Source organism: Acinonyx jubatus, chromosome D2, assembly GCF_027475565.1.
Source record: "Acinonyx jubatus isolate Ajub_Pintada_27869175 chromosome D2, VMU_Ajub_asm_v1.0, whole genome shotgun sequence".
NCBI classification, from domain to species: Eukaryota; Metazoa; Chordata; class Mammalia; order Carnivora; family Felidae; genus Acinonyx; species Acinonyx jubatus.
Window position 1 is genome coordinate 19089714 of NC_069393.1, and position 23178 is coordinate 19112891.

At 36.0% G+C, this 23178-nt stretch overlaps 1 protein-coding gene across 2 annotated transcripts; it reads left to right on the top strand.

Annotated features, from left to right (window-relative positions):
- Positions 1–64: 64 nt before the first annotated feature.
- CISD1 (CDGSH iron sulfur domain 1) lies at positions 65–19103 on the top strand. 2 transcript variants are annotated; one of them, XM_027062036.2, is made up of 4 exons: positions 65–346; positions 5551–5645; positions 7057–7262; positions 15842–19103. In XM_027062036.2, the coding sequence occupies exons 1-4, from the start codon at positions 123–125 to the stop codon at positions 15929–15931; spliced, it is 615 nt and encodes a 204-aa protein (XP_026917837.1). In that variant the 5' UTR covers positions 65–122; the 3' UTR covers positions 15932–19103. The 2 variants fall into 2 exon arrangements, with proteins under 2 accessions (XP_026917837.1, XP_014925679.1); XM_015070193.3 differs by lacking the exon at positions 5551–5645 and having other exon boundaries at positions 81–324.
- The last annotated feature ends 4075 nt before the right edge of the window (positions 19104–23178 follow it).

The window sequence follows — 23178 nt, forward strand, 5'->3', positions numbered from 1 at the left end:
TCCGCCCCTTAGTGTTGCGCACACTCAGTTGCTACCTCTCTAAGTCTCTTCCCGCTCCCCAGTATTGGGGCTGTCAAAATCCCGACTCAAGACTTCTTTAAGGCCGGGACACAGCTCCGCGCATGCTCATCATCAGCCAGGGTGGCAATACACACGTGCTTACGGCCAGCCGCGGCGCCTGCGCCGTAGCGGCCTGGAGTTGGTGCACGCAGGACGTTTCTCGCACCTTGACTCCTGCCCTCCGTGGGAGCCTGTTTGTGCTTAGTGTCCTGTGCATACGCCTTGCAAGCGACGGCGCCATGAGTCTGTCTTCCAGCGTACGAGGTGAAGTGGGACCTGGGAGCGGGTGAGGCTGGAGGCCTGCGCACCGATTGCAGCTTCCTCAACTCCTGTCTGGGCTGTTACCGCTGCCATGCGAGCCCGCGAGTCCTGTAACCTTGAGATGTAGAAGGGCAAGGGCTGGGCGGGCCTGCGAGCTTCCTGGGCAAGACCGGGAAAGGGGGCGATGTCAGGGTAAGGATTGGTTATCTCTCTAGGCATGGGGGCCACGGAGGCATCTACCCGTCTGGACCAAGTATTCCTAAACTAGCCAAACCCTAAAACCTAATGGTCCCGCCGCTAGCTTTTTTTTCTTGTTCTCCCATGAGACACTTCTGTGTTAAGTCACAGGGCCTGGAAAAGAGGAAAGGTTAAAAAAAAAAAAAAATCGGTTCCCCCTTCTCAGGTTTAAATCACCGTCAGACTGTCGATTTCCTGCAAGCCTGAAGCAATGTTTGAGTAATCACATCCTAGTTTTGCATATTTCTTTTTTTTTTTTTTTTTAAGGAAAGAAAACCAATCCGAGTTCAGTTTTCCCAGTTTTTTTGTTTTTGAAATTATAGCCCTCTGGCATCTGGCACTCAACATCAGCAGTAGTCCAGGAGAGAGGATTGAAAACGGAGTTCTTTGAGCTCTCAGCTTTCTCAGCCATGCTTTCCTTGTGCTAGTCTAGCTTTGGAAACATAGGTCCAATTAAAATTAAGAGACTTTTCTAGCAGTCGATTAATGTAGACCTTCACATTGTAATAATCCTTGGTGGTGGTATAACTGTTAATGTAATACTGTGTGCACCAGCTACGTGATACACGCGATCTCTCTGCCCAGGTATAAAATGCCATGTCTCATAGTTTGGTTGTCTGTAACAGTAGTTAAGTAAAGGTAAAGAGATTGTCCAGAAGTTAATTTAAAAGAGCCCTATTGATTCATTTAGTAAATATTGAGCATCTAGAGTCAATGCCAGGTTCTATAAAGGCTCCTTGTTAACTTGAGACCTAATTTTGTAATCCACTCTTTAAGTTGGAGAATTCCACTTCTGTTGCCAAAAGTTACCTGGTGACCTGGCAGAGTTACGTGGATAACCCATGACATTTTTAAGTTACTAATGAAGTATGTAGGAGGTGATTATTTGCAAAAATTGTTTCAAAGGATGCTCATCTTGAGAGTCCTTTAAATAGAGGCACCTTGGTGCATTTAAAATAGGGATTTTTGTTTTTGATTTAAAAAAAACCTAAACCTGTATTTTCTCAGGAATACGACTGTTGTGTAAAATAAGATACTTGTGTGACTTAAGCCACTGATCATTCTATAGGAAGACAGTTTGCACTTACGTGATATAGGCTGGAAGGTTCCAACATGGGTTTTTAAAATGTGGAGTCATTTGGTGTAAATGGGGACTAAACCATTGAGATAGCATACTATTGAAATGTGAAGTAGGTGAACTCTAGGACTTATTAACACTATCTGCAGGCTAATCTTTCTTGGAATCAAGACAAGTTTGTGGTTGCTTTTTTTAAATCTAATCATAGGGGAATCCAAAGGTGACTTTCCCATTAACTTGCCCTTCTCTAAGGTACAGGAAATTGCTTGGTGAAGAGGGTGATCAGCTTAAACTTGAAGTACTCAACTTTGTTAGAAGTAACTACTTTTTATTTCACCTAAAAACATGAAGGCTGTTAGGAGGACTGCCAAAAGACACAAAACCTTTGTAAAACTCTTTAATCAGCACCTTCTTACTTCCTCAAATGTAGTATAGTAATGTGGCAAGGTAGGGACAGATAATGTCTTAGGAATCCACCTTGTAATGTTTAGATTTCATTTTTTTCTGAATTTTTAAACCACACTAAAATCTGCATTTTTGAGTTTGGGGAAGATGAATTAAGATACTTGTTTTCAACTAAATAGGTTAATAATTATAAAGGGCTTAGAAAAGTATTTAGCAGAGGTAAGCTGTTTTTAAATATATGTTAAATAAAAAATAAAAGGATGTGTCTATGCATGCAGAATTCTCCTTTATATTCAGAAGAAAAATAATGGGTGGTGGGTTATAAATAAAATTAATGGGGATCAGGCCAGGACATGAATCTGGGAGAGGCAGTGAAGATAAGTGGAATTAAAATCCTAAGATCCCATGCAGTGAGATGATTCTTAATACCCATTTGGTGAATGATACCAGCCTTTTTTTTTTCCCTTATTGAGGCATAATCAACATACGTATACCGAACTTATTTTTTATTTGATACCAGATACTAGTTTGTTATAGTCACTACTATGGAGTCCCCAGTCTAGTGACTCCTCCTCATACCCAGTATATGACTTTTAGGAAGTTTACTAAATGTCTTGCTCCTTGATACCTCCAAAACTCATTGAATCTGCTCCTTCAGGTTATAAACAGTAAACAAATATTGGGGTTGTTGGGGTCTATAGATGTAATAGGATTGGTAGTGAGTTGATACTTGGTGGAGCTGGGTGAGGGTACATAGGAGTTCATTATAGTAATTCCTGTATATATGTCTGAAATATTCCATAATAAAGGTTTATATTTAATCTGAAATGTTTAAATCCCACACTTTGATACAGTAGTTAAGATGAGGTCAAAGATAAGTCATTTGGTATAAGAGCAATGTGATGGTAAGATGGACAGATGGAGTTGCAAATTCAAATTAGTAATCTATTATTTTTTTTTACCCAGCTAACATTGAACACCACCTGTGTGCCAGGCCTGAGAAAAAAACATTACCAGGCACACCCTACCAATCTGGGGAAGAGACCTAGGGAGGCAAAGATTTAAACACAGCTCCCCTTCCCCTCTCCTGAGAAGAAAAGAACATTCTGATTCTGTGGCAGTTGACACTGGGCAAGAGAGGACCGTTTTGGACAGAAAAGAGGTTAAAGGAACAGAAAGGGTGAGATTTCTAAGTTAAAGCAAAATTATTCCCACAGTAGAGAAAAGCTGAGGAATAGGTTATAAACAAGGGATTTGGAGACAAGTTTATGTTTTCTCAATCTCTGAATAATGCTGAGAGAAAACCAATATTATATTATACAAACCAGGGTTATACAGTAGTAAACCAAGGGAAGAGTAAGAATGGGAGGGATTATTTAGAAAGGCATTTTCTGCATTTTGTTCTTTATATTGGCTTATCAGTTGTATTTCTTTGTGTACATAGAAAGCACTGTTAAGCAAAATTGGGCAGAGTGGAGTTTGATCTAACTGTAGAAATACTGTTACCTGTAGAGAGCTATCTATAGAGAAGGGAAGTGAGGATAAAATCCGACGAGGCAGAAGTAGTGCTCAAGATAAAGAGTGTCTGAGAGGTGCCAACTGAAATGTCTTTAAAAATTGAGTCTTGGTAAAATCTCTTTTTGCCTCTGAGATTGTGTTTATTCTTAATAGAAGATATCTGCTACCAAGAACTAAGTATCACTTTGGTTTTATTGTTTTTATTTGTTTACTATCTTGGGTTTTCAATTCTTTCTCTATTCTAATTATTGACTTTTAAATCCATTGTCATTCTTGACTATCTCTACATTGTTTCCTTTTCCTTCTTTTCTCTAGGGTTGCCAGTGGCATCCACAGCTTTTTGCCAGAAAAAAAAAAAACTGATTCAGGCTGCAATAAGGAAATGATAAAACAAATTTCTTATTCTGGAAACTTTTCCATTTGTCTCTAATGAGACAAATTAGAGAATTAGGATTTGTGAAGAGGGGAAAGGGAAATTCTTAAGAATTTACCTGGCTCTATGATTCTGAAAAATCAATTGGAGCAAATGCAAAGCCATTTTCCTAGGACACATGGTACTGTGACATTTATATAGGGTCAAAAGTGACCCTTGTTAAGGGGTACGGTTACAGTGCATGTTTTGATTCCCCATGGGGCAGCTACTTTTCAGTAATATCTAGAGTCAGTTCCCATTTCTTTCATTTTCTATTGCCTCTTTTCTGTGTCAGTTATTCTGTCATTTATTCCACTGTCAAAAATTCCAGGGAGGTAAAGTTTTAAAAGAAAAGTCACCATATGGATTCAGTGGCTAATATTGGATTCAGAGGAAAGAGACTACAAGAATGTTTTCATGGTTAAAGATTCTTTTAACCTATCATTAGCTTCAGACAGAAATTCCTATAGGACTCCCTCTTTATGTCGAGACAAATTAATCTTAACCAATTTTAGTTGTTCCTTGGATCTCAGGCCTTTTTGTAATATGTAGGCACCATTAAAATAAATCATTAGTGATTACTTCATAATTCACCTAAAAAGTAAGGTGTAACTAAGATCAACAGTATCTAGGGAGTTGTGTTATTTTATTCTTTTGGGATATTTCCTCCTTTTAAGTTTATACTAATGATAAAATTTAGCCAACATAATTGAGCATATACCAAGCAAAGGAATATTTTACCCCATTTTGTGATAGGTACATTAGCTGTTCAGAGTGACTTTCCATTAGCTTAGAAGTGCATTGCTACAGCTCCTGACATAGAGAATACTTTCTCAAGAGAGTTCCATGGTAAATAATACATCAAAAAGGAAGATCATGAACCAGGCTAGAAATCAGAGCAAAGTTTGAGCCCTGCTTGGAATTGCTGCAGGGTAATATCATGAAGCAGCACTAAAATTCAAGACCAATCTACAAAAATTGTGTAGTCAAAAACATTCTTCAATGAGTCCAAAGGTTTGAGGCTGTCAAAGAACTTACTAACTTGTTTTCTCAGTCACGCAGCACCTGGGAAGGACATCACGTTTGTTTATCTTAGGGGATTTCAGCAAGGAAGAATGAAAATGAGGTAGGAAGAAAATAAACTATTAATGTAAAGAAAAATACTATGGTTGAAAATAGAATCCAAGGAACGTGCAAACATTTGATAAAAAATAAATTGTTAAATAAGGTAAAACAGAGGACCAAGCTAAAAGGAACTAAGTGTGAGAATGGTTGTTCCTTCCCATTACAGTTTTGTAAGAATGAGCTTGCTCCAATTTAGTGTAGGGCACTATTAGGAATGGTGATTAATCATATTAGTGCAATAAGAAATTTGACTCTAGTGCAAGTAAGCCATACAGTTAATTATTCATTATATGTTTTTATTTGGCCTTGGAGTATGTTTTTTGTACTTATCTCTCTAGGGCTTTATTCGATAGTTTGGGAATTTATTTGAGATACTGTGAAGATCTGACTCAGGAAGTGCTGGGAAGCAGTCCAGTGTGTTTACCCTGACCCCTGTTCAACTTCTTCCTTGCAGTCCACTCCATGCTGGGAATAGACAACTCTCCTCTGAGGCTGAGGCTAACCAGACTATGCAGAGCTTTCTTCTCTCCAGCGTTCTGTGGAATTGGGGTAGTTAAGTGCTTGGGTTTCTAAGGGCTCCTTGAAGGCAACATGAAAACATGGCCTGTTAGTCAAGCAAATAATTGAGTAGAAAAATGTCATTAAATTTAAAATGAAGTTTGTAGAGAATTCAAATCCTCATACACTGGTGGATAATGGAAATTTAGAATATATTAAGTGAGAATATTATATTCTCTGTAATTAGAGACTAATTATATTCATCTTTTATATGAAATTAATACATTCTGATTTTTATTCTAATGAGAAAGCACTTTGAAATTTAAAAAAAAAAAAGATAAAGCTTTTGAATGACTTTGAAGCCCAGAATCCTACTGGATATATTTCTTTGAATGTTTAGTGTTAAGGGGTGGTTTTGTTTTATTTGTCCTTTATTTGTTTTTTCTTCAGATACCAGTTATGTTTTGTTTCATTTGTCCTTTTTTTCCTTCAGATACCAGTTCTGTTTTACATTAAAAAATTTTTTATGATGTTTATTTTATTTTTGAGAGAGAGAGACAGAGAGTGAGGGGGGAGGGGCAGAGAGAAAGGGAGACACAGACTCTGAAGCGGCTCCAGGCTCTGAGCCATCAGCACAGAGCCCAGTACAGGGCTGGAACTCACAGACCAGGAGATCATGACCTGAGCAGAAGTCAGATACTTAACTGACTGAGCCACCCAGGACCCCTATTTTACATTTTAAAATCACTAAAGGACCTACTATTTAAATGAACTCTGATGAGTCATTTTATTAACATAATCAACTCCTGATTTTTGGGGGGAGGGGAGTCTTTGTAATCTGAATTTTTTTTTTTTAACATTTATTTTGAGAGACAGAGAGAGGCAGAGCATGAGCAGGGGAGGTGGAGAGAGAGAGAGAGATACAGAATCTGAAGCAGGCTCCAGGCTCTGAGCTGTTGTTAGCACAGAGCCCGACGTGGGGCTCGAACTCACGAACTGCAAGACCATGACCTGAGCTGAAGTCGCACACTCAACCACTGAGCCACCCAGGCACCCCGTCATCTGAATTTTTTAATGTATCAGGGTTTGTTTGTCTGTTTTTAAGCAATAGGTATCTACAGGCTTACGTGTATTTTAAATCTATTTATGAGCACTTTAAAAATTATTAATCATGGTTTTTCCTTTCCATCTATAAAATAATTTTTAAGTTTCCTTCTACCTTGATTTAGCCATCAGCATTCAATAGAAAATACACAATTACCTCAGTAAAGGCTGGGGAAAGTCTTAACAAGAACTATTACACCAATGTGTTGTGATCATTTTGTTAACAGTAAAAACCTTTGATTATTGGGATGCTTAACTCAAAAACTGGATTTCCTGAATATTCATGTTAGTAAAAATACACATTATTAGCATATATTTTGGTTTTGATAATTATTCCTGTTTTCCTTCCTTACTCTAGTTGAATGGATCGCAGCAGTTACTATTGCTGCTGGTACAGCTGCGATTGGTTATCTAGCTTACAAAAGATTTTATGTTAAAGATCATCGCAACAAATCTATGGTAAACCTTCACATCCAGAAAGACAACCCCAAGATAGTACATGCTTTTGACATGGAGGATTTGGGAGATAAAGCTGTGTACTGCCGTTGTTGGAGGTCCAAAAAGGTGAGGATAAACAAGTCCTTTATATTAGTGCCATCTTTAACGTTGCATTTCTTTTTAAACTATTTTATCAAACATGTATCACCAGATATTGTTAGGATATCCCCCCCCCCCCCGTTTTTAAGTAATCTCTGTGCCCAACATGGGGCTTGAACTCACAACCCTGAAATCAAGAGTCCCATGCTCTACCGACTGAGCCAGCCAGGTATCCCTTTTCCTTTTCTTTTTCTTTCTTTTTTTTTTTTTTTAATGTTTGTTTATTTTTGAGAGAGAGAGAGAAACAGAGCCTGAGTGGAGTTGGGGGACAGAAAGAGAGGGAGACACAGAATCCGAAGCAGGCTCCAGGCTCTGAGCTGACAGCACAGAGCCTGACACAGGGCTTGAACTCATGAACCACAAGATCATGACCTGAGCCAAAGTCGGATGCTTAACCAACTGAGCCACCCAGGTGCCCCTCTTTCTTTTTTTTTTAATGCATCTTATTCTTCTCTGTTTTCCATGTACTCTTCAGGAATATATTTCCTAGAACATCTAACTACTGTGCAATAAAATTCTATTTTCCCTTATTGAGGTCAGGTGAATGTAACTGTATTCTTGGCCAAGAAGAGAGAAGAAGAGAGAAGAATCCCTTTATTTATTCTTAGGATTTCCTCCCCACATGGATTTTTACCTCCACTATACCAGGAAAGAGAGTATGCAGCCTAAAACATTAAAGAGGCACAGAAAAAGTAAATTCTTTTCTTGAGCTTTCAAGCTCATGGACTCTAGAATAAGTTTTTAAAAATTCAAGAGAAACTTGGAAACTGCCCTTGAAAATTTCTTATCTGGGGGCACCTTGGTGGTTCAGTGGATTAAGCATCCAACTTTGGCTCAGGTCATGATCTCGTGGTTTGTGAGTTCGAGCTGTGCATTGGGCTCCATGCTGACAGCTTGGAGCCTGGAGCCTGCTTCGGATTCTGTGTCTCTGTCTCTCTCTGCCCTTCTTCTGCCTGTGTGCATTTTCTCTCTCTCTCTCTCTCTCTGTCTCTCTCTCTCTCTCTCAAAAATAGACAAATATTTAAAAAAAAGAAGACAAAGAAAATTTCTTATCTGGTAAATACATTTGCCCTGTATCTAAGCTTGCTTTTTTTTTTTTTTTTAAGATTTTATTGTTTTAAAGTAGTCTCTCCACCCAGTATGGGGCTTGAACTTACAACCCCGAGATGAAGAGTCACATGCTCTACGGACTGGTGCCTTTAAGCTGTAGCTCCTATACTTAACTATCGAACAGGACTTTTTAAAATCTTATTTCCTTTTGTGTTAATTACATTTCACCAGGCTTCCATTTGGAACTATCATCTATAATACCTGTAGCTGTTAGGCAGCTTTTAGACAGTGATGCCAGCTAGTGACCTAAAGATAGTAAAATGCTTTCCTAAGGTCATCTTGAAAAGCTTCATATATTGAATGACTTCAGAATTTCTGATATATTGTGAGAAATATGGTGAAAAAATACTGTATGTACTGCCACTATTAGCATTTAAATTAAACAGATTTCACTAAAGATAACCCTATAACGCATAAGAAAATATACAATAAAAAATGATATACCTGTTTCGGAAAGCATTTCTCAGGAACTACCTTTTCCCACAGTGGAAAGCCATTACACAATTAAGGAAGAAGTCCCGTACTAAGTACAGGAAAATGTATTCTAACTCCCCCCCCAATACAATGATGCTGTATAATCCAGTGACACAGTACTTAGATAATGTCATTGTATCTGAAAACTGATGAATATATGGAGTGTGCACCAAAAATTAATAGTCCCACTGCAAGTTGTACCTTAAAAAGAACACTGTTCATTTGGTGTGTGGGATTATTTATAAGTACTAGTAGGGTCTCTAGAAAATAACCCTCAATAATAATTTATAGACTGCACCTGGTTTTTTTTTTTTTAATTATGCTCATACTAGGTTTTATTCTCCTGTTGCTCACCAAAATATAGAAACAGTATCTTTAGAAATTCAGGAATTTATAAGTCAGAGTGTGGTCGTTCTTTAGTCAGTGATCATTTAGTGTCTTCTATATATGCATGGGAAAAGTTAAATAGTAAAATAGCAGGTATCATAGATGTGTACAGTAGACTCACAGGTGATTTAAGTGGAAGAAAGAGCTTACACTGGGCTAGAATTTTCTGGGAAGGCATAGTGATAAACATGGGAGTTAAATTGCCCCTGGAAAGATTGGTGGTATTTGAATAAACTAGCAAGTTTGGGGAACTCTTTCTCAGAATCTGTAGGAAAGGACTCAAGTGATCAAAGCTGAGATCAATGTAGAATCTAGTCTGGTCCTTGCTCTCCTGAGTAACTGTGTAAGGAGTTTGTGCCTCCAGACATTGGGGAGCTTCTTGTCAGGAATTTAAAAGTCATGATACTTACACTGGGTGCTAGCTCTAGGAAAGGAGAAAAATGGACAGATATTGGAAACATTTTGAGGGAAGGATCAGCCAAATGCACTGACTGATTTATATGGGAGATTGGGGGAGAAAAACAAACTCATTAAAGTATCTAAACCTGTAATAGTAGAAGAGATGATGCTGTTAACAGAAATAAGAATTCAAGAAGAAAATCTGATTTTCTAGGATGATGACAAGGAGTTCAGTTCCAAAGTGAATTTTGAGGTGACATTTGAATGGAAATGTCCAGCAGACAATCTGAAATGTGGGTCTAAGGCTGAGACATCAGAGTTCGAGATAGAGATCAGCAAAACTAAGCCAAGCATAAGAATGCCAGCAGATCCTTCATGCAGATGAAAATCAAGGGCTAAGTATGAAATCTTAGGGAATTATTTGTATTTTGGAAAGAGGAATAAGCGCCAAAAAGGAAAATGAAATCTTGCCAGAGTTAGAAGAAAACTAAGAATATCATGGTTTCACAGTGGAAAACGGAAGGTTTCAAAGATTTGGCTGTGAATATCAGCTTGTGCAAAGACAACTAGGTGAATATTATAGTAAGAGTTGGGTTAAACAATTAGGCAATTGACCTTTTGGTGTCATTTCAATGGAATAATGCTAGAAGTCTGAGTGTATATCAGAATTTCAGTAAATATGACAGTGAATGGAAAGCAGGGGAAATACAATGACTGCCTGAGTGAACTCTAAAGCATAGATTTGGGGGGTCAAGTAAAAGATGTTTGCTTTGGTTTGGTTTTCCCAGAGGGTAAAGAAAAGGTCAGTAAAGCAAATAGGGACTTAAAAGGACTAAGATTGTAAGTATTTCAGGAAGAATCACAAATGGACACAGTGGTTTAAATGGTTTATTTATAAGCCTTTATAATTCAACAAAACATTTCAGGATTATTTTTTCATCATGCAGTTTAGAGTTTCTAGATGGTTAAACTAGAGGTGGTTATTCCCACAGGTAGACTTCAAGGAAAGGAATGCCAGACCAGTCATTTCCCCCCCCCCCTTTTTTTAAAGCTTATCTTTTATACTGTTAGTGATCCCCTTTGCCTTTAGGATTTGTCAGTTATGAATTTTCACTGAATCTTAGAAACTTTTTATTCCCACAGAATCAATTAAGAATTTACCTTTAATATTATTCATGTTAATGGATGTTCTTATTCTTCAGGTATCGTTGGAAACTCCCCATGTTCCTGAGGTACCTAAGGTTATCATAGGGGTGCCAACTCACACATTTACGTGTCAGTGCACAAAAGACTTGTAATTAATACCCTTGATTAGATGACTTTGTTGATTTCATTTTCAGTAACCTTTTCCTTATACAAACCAGTTGTGTTTATAATATGACAAAATTATACCTATCTCAAGAAAAGTTACATGTGATAGAAACTTTAATTCAATTCTAATTCATTCTTAATGTACAATCACTGGTAACCTATTGTGTGGGTCTAACATTTTTAGTGGTTTTTCCAGACCTCATGAATCAGATCTCTTAGCAGTGTGCAGAAATTACATTTTGCCTCATTAGTCTTCTCTTCCCCCCAGGATTGGTATGCCCTCTGCTGTTTGAGAAACTGGCCTCTTCATAGGATTTCACAAAAGGGCTATCCATATGTGACTTGAGAAAGAAAGGAGCCAATAGAGTAGAAACGATTAAAGTGACTGTAAGGAAGTATTATTTGAGACAGTGCCTTCTTGAAAGAGGGTGGAAGGAAATGAGAGTAAGAGCACAGAGGTGAAACTCAGGAAGGAAGGGAAAGCCTTATTTTCGAAATAAGGAAATGAGAGAACTTTGATGTCAGAGGAAAGAGTATGCAACCTAGTCTTGCTAATTCCCCCTCTCCCAGTTGTATTTTGGCCATCCAGGAGGCAGGAGAGGGTGAACAAGGACAGTAGAAGGATGCACACTAAGAAATCAAGAAAAGGAGGAAAGACATGCCAGTTACTATCGGAAGCTCAATTGAAATTGAAGTGCAACTGAACATACTATATAGAATCATTTTGTTTCACTTACAACTTCATGATTTGAATTGGGTGTTTTTGTTAGTAGTGGGCTTGTTTTTGTTTTAGGGTATGGTGCACTGAGCCCATTTCTTCATAGAAACAAAATTCTGAGTGTTGGTTACATAGCTTGTCCAAATCACATAAGGACAGTCTTGTAATTCTGTTATATCTACTATCTTACATTTTACTAAAGTAAGTACCTAAGAATGGAATAAAATGTCATATTCTCTCAGTATCAGATCTTACTGCTTTTGTTTTCTTTCTCAACCAAAGCAAGACTATTTCTGAGAGCAGTTTATGATAGTGAGTCAATATAGCCCCAGGCAACCTCCTTGGGAAATAAAATCCAAACTCATTAAAAATACAAAGTTTGGAGAAGGAAGATAAATGTTTTTTTCTTTTAATTGTTGCAGAGAGAAGAGATATGGAGGAACATTTATTTATTATTTATCTTGAAAAATCCAAAAAACAGAAACATAATTTGAGATTGGGGAGATTGAAAAGAAACAAATCTTGTATATTTTACATAAGACTGATGATGTTGCTAGCTTTCCAAATCGGAAGCAAGAATCTCTAGTTTTATTTATCCTAATCATTTATTCTAGTCCCTTTTCTAAACCTTCTCTTCCTTAATTTTAAAAATAATTTGGGATTAGTTTTCTAATTGGGTTAACAAACATAATAGGATATTTTCTGGACATACAGGAAATTCAGCCAATTTAATTTACAGACTTTTCTCCAGGATTTGTTAAATAACAAACACTGGCATCTTTGATATTAGAATCACATATGAACTAAACTTTTTTCCATAAATTATTTGATTCTTTAGGTTTTACTTTTATGTATTGATATATTGAGAATCATGAATTAATTTCAATAAGCATATTCCATTAATATGGACAATGTATTCTTAAGAGATTGCTAATCCAATCTTCAAGTAACTCATTTTGGTCCTTGGTTGAAAAAAAAATTTTTTTTTTTGCTGTTTTCATTAACTTAAAATGAAAACTCTCTAATGAATAAATATAATCACATAAAGTTGGAAAGAGGATTCTGACTTAAGTCAGTAATTCCTGGGATTGGGTGATAAAGAAAGTACTATTAAGAGACATCTGTGTCTCTGAACAAAATGATTTTTAACGCTTAGTTTACACTTTAAAATCATAAAAAGCTTTATATATTATAAAAGCAGGAAAGTTTATTAAAGAAATAGGATCTACTATTTGCTGCTTTTTAAAGAAATACTTGTGTTTTTTTTCTTTTAAAACAGGAAACAGGCATATTTTAGTTTTTAGGCAGAATTAGATATTCTATAAAAAGCATATTCTCATTTTAGATGTATGGCTTTCTTTCATTAGATTATCTTTGTATATTTCTCTATAGATTTCTCTCCCGTTCTTCTGGCATCTAGGCATAGTAGTTATCAGTGCCCACAGTGCTTTTTTTTTCCCCCCCCTTAAGCTCTATGCCCAACATGGGGCTTCAACTCACAGCCCCAAGATCAAGAGCCACATGCTCCAGCGATTGAGCCAGCCAGGCACCCCGTCTCCTGTTCTTGAGTCTATATATAGAGAAAAATCATTTTTTAAAATAAGTTATTTTTCTAGTATTTAAGATGAGATTTAAAAAATACGCATTCTATTTCAGTAAGTTCTTTGAGGCTTTTTAATTGATAAATACTTCATTTTTCAGAAATACAATTTATACCATATATGTAAAACTACAGTAACATGTTTTGTGTGTGCTGTGTATAAAAAATGGTGTCTTTTATAATGTAAACCTTTATTCTCACTGTAAAATCACCTGTGTTGATTAAACATACGTCACTTTGAAATGCTGTTCTTTGCTACAGGGTACATTTTAGTTTGATTTTTTATGGATTGTTATGGCCTTTTTCCTCATCCATACCAAGAAAAAAAGCTTAAGTCGATGTTTTTGCTATAAGGACTTGTTTTTAACACGAATATACTGTGTACCATATCTTACTGACCTAAAAGAAAGAAAGAAAGAATGAAAGCTTTATATATGTTACATTGATGTTGTCATCTACCCCAAAAATAGAATTTTTACTTGGAAATATTAGATATGCTGATACCTTAGGTTTTTCTGTAATTTTTAACTAATTTACTGCCTCTTGAAATTATATATAAATAGTAAAATTAAAATGGAATTTCCTTAACATCAATCAAATATTATTTTATTATTCGACGCTTCTAATGTCAGAGTTTAAGATTATATACCTTCACTGGCTGATTTCAGGTATCTAAAATTATACACCCTTCACTGTAATGAGGCAATTTTAATCTTTTTTTTTTTTTAATGTTTGTTTATTTTTGGGAAAGAGAGAGACAGAGCGAGTGGCGTAGGGGCCTAGAGAGAGGGAGACAGAGACACAGAATCCGAAGCAGGCTTCAGGCTCTGAGCTGTCAGCACAGAGCCCAACACAGGGTTCAGACTCATGAACTGTGAGATCATGACCTGAGCCCAAGTTGGAGGCTTAACCCACTGAGCCACTCAGGTGCCCCGAGGCAATTTTAGTCTTAAAGCTAAGCCTCCTATTACTTTACTCTTCTAAATAGGCCTCTTCAATGCAATAGTGAACATTATACTAAATAGTGACACTTTAGATTCAGAGTGTAGGTACATTTAAGAAATCAAGAACAAAACCAAGATGCTAGCTATCATTGTTTATTGTGAAATGAAAATAAATGGTATAAATATAGGAGGAAACAAAATAATTCACTGGTGTAATTGGACCTTCTAAGTGTAAAAACCTGAGGAGACACCTAAAATATTGTTGAATTCCTATTTTTATCATTTAACAGTAGGAAAGATATACGGTACTTACAAAAACCATTGATAATATGTAGTATAAGTAGTTAAGTATGAAAATATACCTAATTATGATGACTTTTATAAAACCTATACAGAAGAAATAGTGTTATCAGAGTATACATGAGACCTGAAGATGAAAATTATAAGAAAATCTAAATTGTACTTGGCAAAAGAAAATCCTCATTTGTCTGAAGAGTAAATAGGTAACGTTTAATAAAGGTAGGTAGAGACTAAACAGGGAAGGTCTAACAAGAGTAATGTGAAGGAAACCTAGCCATACCAAATAGTGAAGCATATTTTTTAAACACAGTTTTTATCCCAGCAGTGTAGGCAATGTAAAGCCTATAAATAGACATTTATGGGTAGAACTTACTTTGCTAAGATTATGAATAGAGGTATAACAATAAATGTATAGCCTCTAATATTGAAGCAACAGGATCTTAGAACAGCATTTTGTAAAGTGTGCTGTATAGAACACTTAGGATAATGCATATCAAAGCTAAAAGTGTCCATGGTTCAGTCAATCTGGGAAATTTTGAGTTAAAATAGTATTTTTTAATAGCAGGATTTCTTTTAAATAATAATGTATGCTACAAATCAGGAGAATTACCTGGTATGTTTTTAAAGCAGTGAAACCAAATCAGAACATCTTTCAGGACTTAACTTCTTTGGAGCATACTCTGAGAAGCACTATTAAAAATTTACTTCTCTCACTTTTTCTCCCACTGGACCCCAAAATATTAGTTATATCTAAAATGTGAAATCATGGAGAGTAATGAAAATACCACATCTCTAAGAGAAAGATGTCTCCATGAAGTATGTTAAAAGGGGAAGTACTGGCATATGTGTATGAAAGTGAAGAAATTAATATGAAAAACTAAGCAAAATAATAAGGGTTGAGAAAATTGCTACAAAGGTGATCAGAAAAGGGATAATAAATACACAAATTGATTTTGAACAAATGAACTTAGGCTCTTACAAATAAATGGGAAATGGACATAGTTCACTGGAAGGGAAATATAACTGTAAGTAGCTTATAAACATGAAAAAGGTATTCAGCATCCATAAATATCACAAATGGAAATGCAAATAATGATCTGTGTATTATTCACAAGTTGATTTCTTCCTTCTACTTGGTATATATACTTGGTATATATAGGCTCTTTATAAGAACACCTAGATAAGGTGGTCTAGGAAAATCTTTAAGAGTTATCATGTTCTATATGAGACTTAAGCATCACCCCTACTCTACCAAATTAATACTGATGTTGCAATTAGACATTGACATTCTCTCTTTTCCTAGTTCCCATTCTGTGATGGATCTCACACAAAACACAATGAAGAGACTGGAGACAACGTGGGACCTCTGATCATTAAGAAAAAGGAAACTTAAATGAACAGTTTTGATGCTGCAAACCAACTAGTCATGATGTTACCTGATTGTTTAATTGGAATGGCTACCACTTCTGTCTATTTCACTTCCGCTGGGTTCTAGATGTGATACATTGCAAATTGCAGCTTTCATACTCACAGCATTTCTCTTACTTGTTGAACCATCGTGGTACACATTTGTTTAAACAAAAAAAGGAAAAAGTAAAAATGAACCTTATGGCCCATGGGTTATCTTGGTCTTGTAAAGATCCGTTTCTTTACATTTAAAATAATTATATTAGAATATAGTTGTATGTTGAAGTTAATACATTAAATTATTCTCAGAATGATGTATATGTAGATTGTACTTTCAAAGAAAAATCATCACCTTTTAATATTACTTAGTTAACCTAGAAAGTAAATTGGGTGTGATTAAGCTATATTAATCTCTTAATATAGGAAAAACCTGTTATGACCTTGATTCTCTTCTTGACAAACAGAGGTAATAAGAAAATATAGCTTATGTTTTCATAGTTTTTAATCAAAATGAACTTTGAATGTTATTCTGCTTAATTATAAGTGGTCCAGGTCTAAAATGAAAGGGCACAGTAGCTTCTTTATTCATTTGCATGGATATTTAATTGACCCATTAAAGGAGCCAGTACTGGAAATTTAGATCAAAGTGGTAATAGTCTTAAAGTAGTCATGAAGAAAGTTGTAAAATGTAATGCTCCAGAATTTCAGCCCAAGAAGTGTCAAGCACTTGAAGCGGGGACATTGAAGGAATTGGAACACATGATGTCCAGTCTCTTGAACACAAAGCTGCACATCCATGACAGAAATAGTAGTCACAAAGCTAGATCAAAAGGCGCGAGAAGATTTATTTCCCACTCTTGATTCAGGCACATGCTATTCGGGGAAGAAAAATAATTACATTTTCTTAAATTGTATGATTTTGAAAAGCAAAAAAATTTGAAGACAAGATTTTGTTTATATAATATTCTTTGAGGACTCAGATCATTGCATTCATTTAAAAAAATGTGAAAACTGAAAATACTAGGAGCAAAAAAATATGAAGACAGGAGTAGTAATACATGTATTTTTAAAGGAGATTAGTTCTTTGGGTTTTGTGAGTCAGAAGGAAAAATCAGGACAAGATATATACATAATACAGGCATACAATTGAAATTGACAAAGGTAATGAAAATATTCCCATCATTTCTTTTAGTATACATGAATTCTCAGTAGTAGTAGGTAACACGTTTCTACTTGATAAAATTCAGAATTACCTTGGAAATCACAGGAATCAGCAAACCAACTATCAGCATTCCTATATTATGTAGGATCACTGATATTTTTTAATGTACAATTTTGTGTATTACAGCACATAAAGTTTATACCAAAATTGTGTATACTGGTTTTAAGCAGCTTATAGGACTTACTTAGACCTGTCTTTAAGGCACATCTTCAATACAAAATCTAAAATACTACAAACTCTGATTCTACCTATCAGTTCCTTAAGGTGATTTTCTTTCCATGCCTCTTCCTCCTGTTTTAAGTAAGTACCAGTGGGTCTGCAAAAGAAGCACCATGCTTTTGTCAAACTCTGTGCTGACAGCTCAGAACCTGGAGACTGCTTTGAATTCTGTGTCTTCCTCTCTTTCTCTCCCTACCCCCCCAACCTTGTGCTGTCTCTCAAAAGTAAATAAACATTAAATTTTTGTTTTTTTTTAATTTATTTTGAGAGCAGGTGAGAGAACAGGAGAGCAGCAGGGAGAGAGAATCCCAGGCAGGCTCCACACTGTCAACACAGAGCCTGACAAGGAGCTCAAATCCATGAACCATTAGATCATGACCTGAGCCAAAATCAAGAGTCAGAGGCTTAACCGACTGAGCCACCCAGGCACCCCAAGAATTGTCATGCTTTTAAATGTTAATTGTTTAAAAAGTAAGTCCATGAACTCGCTGTTTCTGATACAGGGACATCCTTTTAATAGACTAAACGGTTTCCTTAACTTTGAATTTGAAATTGCATTATCAGTCATGCACTTTTATGGCTAGTGGGAGAGAGAGGGAAGAAATTAGTGCCAATTCTGAAAACTTTTTCAAAGTGATAAGACTGTGTATGTTTATAGTGAAATGAGAAGTGATCACCTAATTGAAATGCATATCTACTGTAGCATTTTGATCATCCAAAATATTTAGATAAATGTATTCCCAGGGTCATGTTAAAATTTTGGTACATGCTTTTGAGTTAGAATTCCTTTAGAACTTTCATGTTACTTAACCTAAAAAGGTGAAGTGGGTGTGGTTAAATTAATGTGATGTTTTTATACAAAGTCCTTGTGTGCAAATACTGTTCTTATTTAAGCACGCTGAAGCTTCTGATTGCTTTTTCATTTGAGAAATCAGGCAAATAGGGTTCCCCCACACCACCACCATCTTTTTGTGTCTGTACATACATGTTCCAGTGATTTCCAAAATAGAAATTTGTGCGCGGTTTAGAGTTTTTAATGTTACAAAGAAATTTGTTTTGCAATGACTGAAAGTGGCACTCATCTGTGCAACAGACATTTATTAAGCATCTTCCATAAACCATATAATTGAGAATGAACATTTTGGAGAATTAAAAGCTTACAGATAAGATTATATCATTTGTAACATAGGTTATATAATTATGATAACTTATGTGTTGGGGTTTTCCTTCACAAATTGTAGCAGGTACAGTTGTGTATACCAAGACTTTATACTACAAAGTACATGGATTTATTTGATTTTTTTCATTAGTTATGAAGGATTTGAGTTTGGTTTGGTTTTAAGATAAACATTGATTTTGGTTCCTAATTGGCAACATGTTTAGTGCTTGTGTACTGTGAGAGTATGTTATCTACTGGTTGTTAGAAGCTATTCTTCACAAACTGATTTCAGGCAAAGCCACTCACCTCTCAGCCCCTAAAATGGTTGAATAAAATGGCGTTTTAGGCAATTTGTTTGCAAATTCTAGGCCAAGCCTAAATTTTCAGCATCCACAAAGGAAAAAAGAAAAAGGCTGATAGGTTATCAGTTTGAATTTAATTTTTATTATAAGATTATTCCTACTTTTGTGGTATTGAACTATCCTTTTATGAAATGTTGATGTAGTATTAGTTGCTTTAAATATCTTTAATTGGCAAAATAAAAAGTTGGCAGCCCTATATTGGTCCCCACTTTTTTTTTTTAACTACTCCATGAAATCTAAAAGTCTGGGAACCACTAAGCCAAGATCCTGAGACTTAACTCTTTTGTTAAGGTATTAATACAGTTTTATTCATTTTGATACTTTGTATATTTGAATTTTTTTAATGTTTATTTATTTTTGAGAGAGTGAGACAGAGCGTGAGTGGGGGAGGGCAGAGAGAGAGGGAGACAGAATCCGAAACAGGATCCACGCTCTGAGTGGTCCACCCAATGCAGGGCTCGAACTCACGAACCATGAGATCATGACCTGAGTCAAAGTCAGACGCTTAACTGACTGAGCCACCCAGGTACCCCAATACTTCATATATTTGAAATTTTTCATATATGATGATCAGCACAATATTGAGGTTTTCTGCAAAGTTGTTAATGTATAAGAATACATTTTTATTTCTGTTCAAATGTACTATCATGGAATGGATCCAAACTGAGAGTTAAAACTATCCATCCTAATCGTTAAAGGATTAAATAAAATACACAACACAGAGATTTAGAAAGGATGATTGTTAATTGGGTTTATGCCTTTCCTAAGAAACATCTATATTTTTAGGGATTTAAGAAATATTTCATAAACAAAAGAATTGCATATGTTAACTAAAGTTGCCAGGAATTATGACAAAGGGAAAAGACTGGGAATAAGATTTTGATAAATTGAGGACTATAGTTAGGATTATAGATTAAGGGTATTAATACGGTATTACCCCTAAGGTCTCTGAACAACAGAAAAGGCATTTCAACCTCAAACATGCAACAGTAGAATACCAAGCTGAAAATGTTGGCTACACATTGTGTAAACTAGATGTTATCTTTCAGTCATACCAGTTATCTATGAGGATAGTCTATTTCTTTCCAGTTCTTAAAATATTTCTTTTACAGATCAGAAGTCAATTTCTGTTAAGACCTGGTTCTCTGAGTGCTAGTTCAAAAGTTGTTTTCATTTATAAGTACACAGAGTTGTATAGATTCCCAGCCTTATGTTTAAAATAAGGCCTACCTGCCTGCATGCTCACTACTGTGGGATAATTTCTTTTTCTTTTTTTTTTTTTTTTTTTTTTTGCTAGTGATATGCCTACTAACATTTCTATTATTGGGTTAGGCGGTGAGTGGCTCATCTAATCCATATTCAAGATAGACATGAGAGATGATGTCTCTTACAGACTTATCATCCATTAAACTTAGCTAAATCTATTATATTTCAAAATCTCCCAACCCTGAAAGGTAGAGTTTCATTTATGTACTCCATCTGCACAGAAATCTTTTTTCTTTATCCTAAAATTTCTTGATACAGACTTCCTCTCCTCATTTGAGACAAGACTGTGTGTTCACTTTAATACCCTTTATTTTATACTTTTAAAATTCCTCTACCCTCATCTTTCCAACTTGTAGTCTGCCCTGTAGCCATCACATGAAACTTTTCCTTATCTCTTCATGTCCATGTCCCTTCCAATGGAGAGCATTTTGGTCATCACTTAGAGTAGCCAATTATCTTTTAGTACTATTGCTCTTAGGATCCACTGGGAAACTGCTAGCACAGAAGCAAAAATACACTGGCTTTCCATTGCTGGTTACTGCTTTCATTCTGACCCTGGATGCCATCTAGTATAGAGTCTCCGATAATGAAAATATTAAATCATGAATTATGTTTCATAATTTAACACTACCATCCAATGTATGCACTTAAGTTCTGTTCCTCCAGTAGATCTGTACCCCCAAAGTCTGGTCACTTGTAGGAGTTTAAATGGTTCTGTGCTTCCTTTATGCTTTTAGCATCTTGTTTACCAAAGTCATTGGTCATGCTACATGGCTCACTTTTTTTTGAAACCCTGAGAAAGAAAAATTTTCCAGTTTTGGTCAATACAATAGACCCAGTACCCAAAACAATTATAAGCACATAGCAGGTACTCAATAAACACTTGTTTTAATTAACAATGAGATTTGAATGTAATTTTAAAAGGATACAAAAATCACTCCCCAAAGTCAATATTTCTTTTTAAAAATTTTTTAAAGTTTATTTATTTTGAGAAAGAGCAGGGGAGGGAGAGAGAGAATCCCAAGCAGGCTCTGCACTGTCAACACAGAGCCCAATGCAGGGCTTGAATTCATGAACTGTGAGATCATGATGTGAGTCAAAACCAATAGTCAATGTTTAACCGACTGAACCACCTAAGTGCCCCTGAAAGTCAATATTTCTTGTTCTCCCCCAAATCCTGATTATCCTTTTTTCCAAGTTTTTCTCCTTTACATCCAGTATTATAAACTTTTAGACATACCTATTAGGAAAATTTACTGAGTAGCTAGCTATCTTAACCTGACATGATTGGCTATAATATAGTCTAATCAATATTTCTGTCCCTAAACTTCTAGTATAAAAATCAACACACAAATACTAATATCCAGATCAGCTTGTTTAAGCCAGTATGCACACAAATGCCTTATAATCAGGGGAAAAATATATAGCACTTGGAATATTTAAAATCTGTGTACATTGCTTTGGGAGAAGAGAAACCTGCTATAAAAAAACCCAAAAGTTCTGGAGTTTGTCAACCTAAAAGGCTTTCTAATTGCATTTATTACCTCTTTGAGACCATGTGCACCAGTGCAGCAATCATAAGCTTCTAAATCACACCTGTTCAAATCCATGCTCTGCCACCTGAAGAAATAATTTTCCATTGGCCTCTGTGATGGTTAGATTTATATGTCAACTTGACCACAAAGTGCCCAGATACTGGGTCAAGTTCTGAGGGTGTTTTTGGATGAGATTAACATTTAAATCGATAGATTAAAGTAGATTGTCCACCCTAATGTGATTAGGCCTTATCCAACCAGCTGAAGGCTTGAATAAAACAAAAAAGCTAACCCTCCCCGGAGGAAGAATTCTTCCTGTTTGACTGCCTTTGAACTGAAACATCTGTTCTTCCTGAGTCTCCAAAGCCTGCCAGTCTTTGGACTAGAACTAAAACATTGGTTGGATCTCCTAGGTCTCCAGCTTGCTGACTCACCCTGCAGATATTGGGACTTGTCAGCCTTCATAATCTCATGAGCCAATTCCTTCTAATCACACAATACAAACCATCTTGGCTTCCTTACCATAAAATCAAGTCCCCTGCTAAAAGTAGTACAAAAAACAAAGATTCAGCGTTGTTTTGTGCATAAATAACACTGAGAAATGATTGAATTTGGCATGCTTTTGTCATCACTCCCAGATGTTTTTCTAAAATGGTCCTGTTTTTCTGCATGAGGGAAAAGCAGATTTTTAATTATAGGGCCTTAATAATAATATGGGGTCTTTCTAAAGCAATTCCTACAAATAATTACTCAGCACTAGCTGTTTGCCAGACTGTAACGAGACTCAAACAATCTCCACCCTCACAGTTTATCAGCCCCTAACTCGTAGAAGGGGTGAAGGTGCTCTGTTAGTGCGGAGCCAGATATGGGGCTCAAACTCACAAACTGTGAGATTATGACTGGAGCCAAAATCCAGAGTCAGATGCTTAACTGACTGAGCCACCCAGGTGCCCCCCAATAGTGATGTTTTAATTTCTTTTTTAATTTTTAATGTTTATTTTTGAGAGAGAGACACACACACAGTGTGAGCAGGGGAGGGTCAGAGAGAGAGACACACACACAGAATCTGGTGCAGGCACCAGACTCTTAGCTGTCAGCACAGAACCTGACGAGGGGCTCCAACTTAGGAGCTATGAGATCATGACCTAAACCAAAGTCGGACACTTAACCAACTGAGTCATCCAGGTGACCCAATAGAGATGTTTTAAATTAAGCTATCCCATAATGTAATTTTGAAGAGGAAAAATAAGTGGGTATTTATATCAAAACCATTCTTAGTATTCACTGCCCATCAGTGAACACCCTAAAAAGTACCTAACAAAGCTAAGAACTAAAGACTCCTCCTTTTCCACTGTGTGACCTTAGTCTGATCACTTAACCTATTTGAGTCCCTATAAAACATGTAATAAGACTATCTCACAGCACTGTTATGAAGATGAAGTGCATGTGAAATGTGTATTAAGTCTTTAC

Bases quoted from the DNA above. Each gene is read 5' to 3' on its own strand.
- CISD1 (XM_027062036.2), top strand. From the start codon at position 123: ATGCTCATCATCAGCCAGGGTGGCAATACACACGTGCTTACGGCCAGC. The intron at 347-5,550 runs GTGAGGCTGGAG...TCTTCCTTGCAG, and splicing joins GAAGTGGGACCTGGGAGCGG to TCCACTCCATGCTGGGAATA. The intron at 7,263-15,841 runs GTGAGGATAAAC...CTCTTTTCCTAG, and splicing joins GTTGTTGGAGGTCCAAAAAG to TTCCCATTCTGTGATGGATC.